The sequence below is a fragment of the Phytophthora parasitica genome, assembly GCF_000247585.1.
Source record: "Phytophthora parasitica INRA-310 unplaced genomic scaffold supercont2.29, whole genome shotgun sequence".
NCBI classification, from domain to species: Eukaryota; Oomycota; class Peronosporomycetes; order Peronosporales; family Peronosporaceae; genus Phytophthora; species Phytophthora nicotianae.
The window spans coordinates 182951-185431 of NW_008649015.1; the positions used below are offsets into that span (position 1 = coordinate 182951).

The following is a 2481-nucleotide window of genomic DNA, read 5'->3' on the forward strand; positions in this document are numbered from 1 at the left end:
CGTTCCAATGCCACGCTGCATTGAATAGCCATAGAAACAATAGACGTGATGCTACGTAGTGGTGCTTGGATCAATAAAAACAGTGCGAGACTCGTAAACACGATCGCTGGCGTAAGATCACGGTGTAGTACGACGGAAAAAGTGCCAAACGCAGCTATACTTACGAAAACCGGCATCCCCCAGAGCAGCACAATGCTCAGTGACGTCATGATGCGCATCTTGAGCAAAGCATGCAGCTCCGTCTCCCTTGCTGCGTTAATTCTCGCCGTAATCGGGTCCTCCCACGCATTAAGCTTGACTATGCTCATCGCTTTAAACGCTTCTGTCACCTTTTTCATCCGTTTATCCTTCTCACGTCGCACCTTGCGTTGTAAGCTATGCATCCTCTTCGATACCAAATGATTTAGCCACAACATCAACACGATCACTGCGATCCCCGCAAACGCGGCAAAACTTAGTACACGGACCAGCATGTAACTAACCACGATGATCTGCAGTGGAATGAGCCACATCTGATGCACCACCAACGCCGTACGCACCAAAGACTCACAGTCGGCAGTGTACATGTTGGTCAGCTCTCCTGTTGATTTCTTTTTGCGGGAACTGGCACTCAACTTCATCATCTTCCGGTATAATAACGTTTTTAGCAAGCAAATACACTGGATAGCAGTGACTTCATTCTGTATCCCTGTGTAGCAATCCGCAAGAGCTTGTATCACTTGAGCTGCGAATACTAGACCCACCCATCGAGCTGCAGTAGTTACAAGCTTTTCGTCCTCTTCGGAAGTATCCGAAAGAGCCGTCACGACTCGGTTAAGTGCCATGGGACCCATTAAGTTGCACAACATTGACACTAGCATTGTCAACCCCGTGAGGACGAATTGAAACCAGAAAACGTGAGCAAAAGCCTTGGGAAGGGAGTTCTTACGTTGCTGCAATGGCGTCTTGAATCTCTGGAGGATGACATCGGCTTGGATGGACTGGCGTAAAGGCCACACGTCACTGGCGTTGAGTTGCTGCTTGTGCGCTTGTTGCATTAAGGGTTTGACCCAGAAGAGGAAGGTCCGGGAGAAAAATCCCGCCGATTCCTGGACGTTGGGAGTATCGGGACGTCTAGTAGAGGACTGGAACGTGGCGTAGGTGCGCCATGGCGGGGATGCCATGGAGGTTTATCGCTTTTTGGCGTTCGAAATTTGCCTGCAAATGAGACGGAATGCTTTGGACCGATGAAAGTGATGCGGTTGAAGTGCGATGCAAATCAGACAAGATTTATGACACACAAAACGCACACAAAACTGGTTTTTTCTTATAACGATATTTTGTAAGGAAGAAAAAAACAGACGAAGATACAGGAAGGAATACCGAAAAGACAGTATATACCTTATTCGCTTGATGGCAAAGAGATAAATAGCACGCTGTCTTTCGCTGGTTGCGACAATAAATAACTGTATTGAACCAATAAATAAAAAAGTATTGCAACAAAACAGCGTCGTGTTTACTTGCCTTTATGACTGACTGCCTGTAGCCTAGATACAGCTAGTAACCGTCGACACATTCCAGTATGATTCGTTTACCTTGAGGAAAAGAACCATTTTCAGGGCCATCGGTGACAAGCGATGATGCTCGTGGCAAAGAGCAGCACGAGCAGAGCTGAACAGTCGTTCCACGACGTTCGACGATGGTGGAATAATGGCGATCAGGTCGTACGCCTTGCGAGGCGTTAGCGTCTTGCGCCGCTTGAGAATCCGATCGGCAAAGCCGTCCTCACGCACTCCATCCATACCGGCGGTTTGGCTCACATCGTTCACTTCTCTCTCAAATGGTCGCATCAGCACTTTAACAGCAGCGGTTTCAAACTCTGGACATTGTACGATCTCGGCATCCGGGACTAAGATAAAAGGCACTTATATAACGTTAATATAATACAAACAATGAATAAAAGATGATAATAACTTGCCAATGTGTGTCGAAAATGACGGTAACACTTCAAGAAGTCCGTCAAAAAGAGCCCGAGCGTCGACCATTGTCAACGACTCGGACTGCAATTTCTTGGAAACGGATTCCACGTCCCGCAGTGTGTCCAGCAGCTGCTCCAGCGCGCGGTGGGTGGCGCGGCTGGGGATAAGCCCGCCGAGCTCGTCGTCGTCCGCCGAAACAAAACGTGCGCAGTCGGCAATACCGAGCGAAGGTTGACGACCACCGCGTCTCTTGGCTGAGGATGGGCAAAAGTGGCGTTTTCTTACTTTATCAGATAAACAACTAGCCGAGTGCCGCCCGCTTTGCGGGCGGGTGGGCATGGTTGGTCCCAACCCGTGGAGCTCGCTGTTCCAGCTCGCCCCACTACTACGCAAAGCCCGCCTTCGCTTCGCTCGGCAGGGGTTGGAGCCTTGCTACATGTAGAGTCCCAATCTGTGGTCGCTGTTTCAGCTCCACCCCACAGTACTTCATAGCCCCCACCTTCGCTTCGCTCGGTGGGGGGGG

The 2481-nt window shown here is 49.8% G+C and overlaps 2 protein-coding genes across 2 annotated transcripts; both read right to left on the minus strand.

Annotated features, from left to right (window-relative positions):
• Positions 1–51: 51 nt before the first annotated feature.
• On the minus strand, positions 52–1252 carry PPTG_11985 (hypothetical protein; the record flags this gene model as incomplete). The annotated part of the gene is made up of 2 exons (XM_008908161.1): positions 165–1252; positions 52–90 (listed from the first exon to the last, which is right to left on the minus strand). The coding sequence occupies exons 1-2, from the start codon at positions 1161–1163 to the stop codon at positions 52–54; spliced, it is 1038 nt and encodes a 345-aa protein (XP_008906409.1). The 5' UTR covers positions 1164–1252.
• Positions 1253–1430: 178 nt separating this feature from the next.
• On the minus strand, positions 1431–2297 carry PPTG_11986 (hypothetical protein; the record flags this gene model as incomplete). The annotated part of the gene is made up of 2 exons (XM_008908162.1): positions 1431–1888; positions 1958–2297. 2 exons carry the CDS (start codon positions 2295–2297, stop codon positions 1527–1529), a joined length of 702 nt encoding a protein of 233 aa, XP_008906410.1. The 3' UTR covers positions 1431–1526.
• Between the last annotated feature and the right edge of the window lie 184 nt (positions 2298–2481).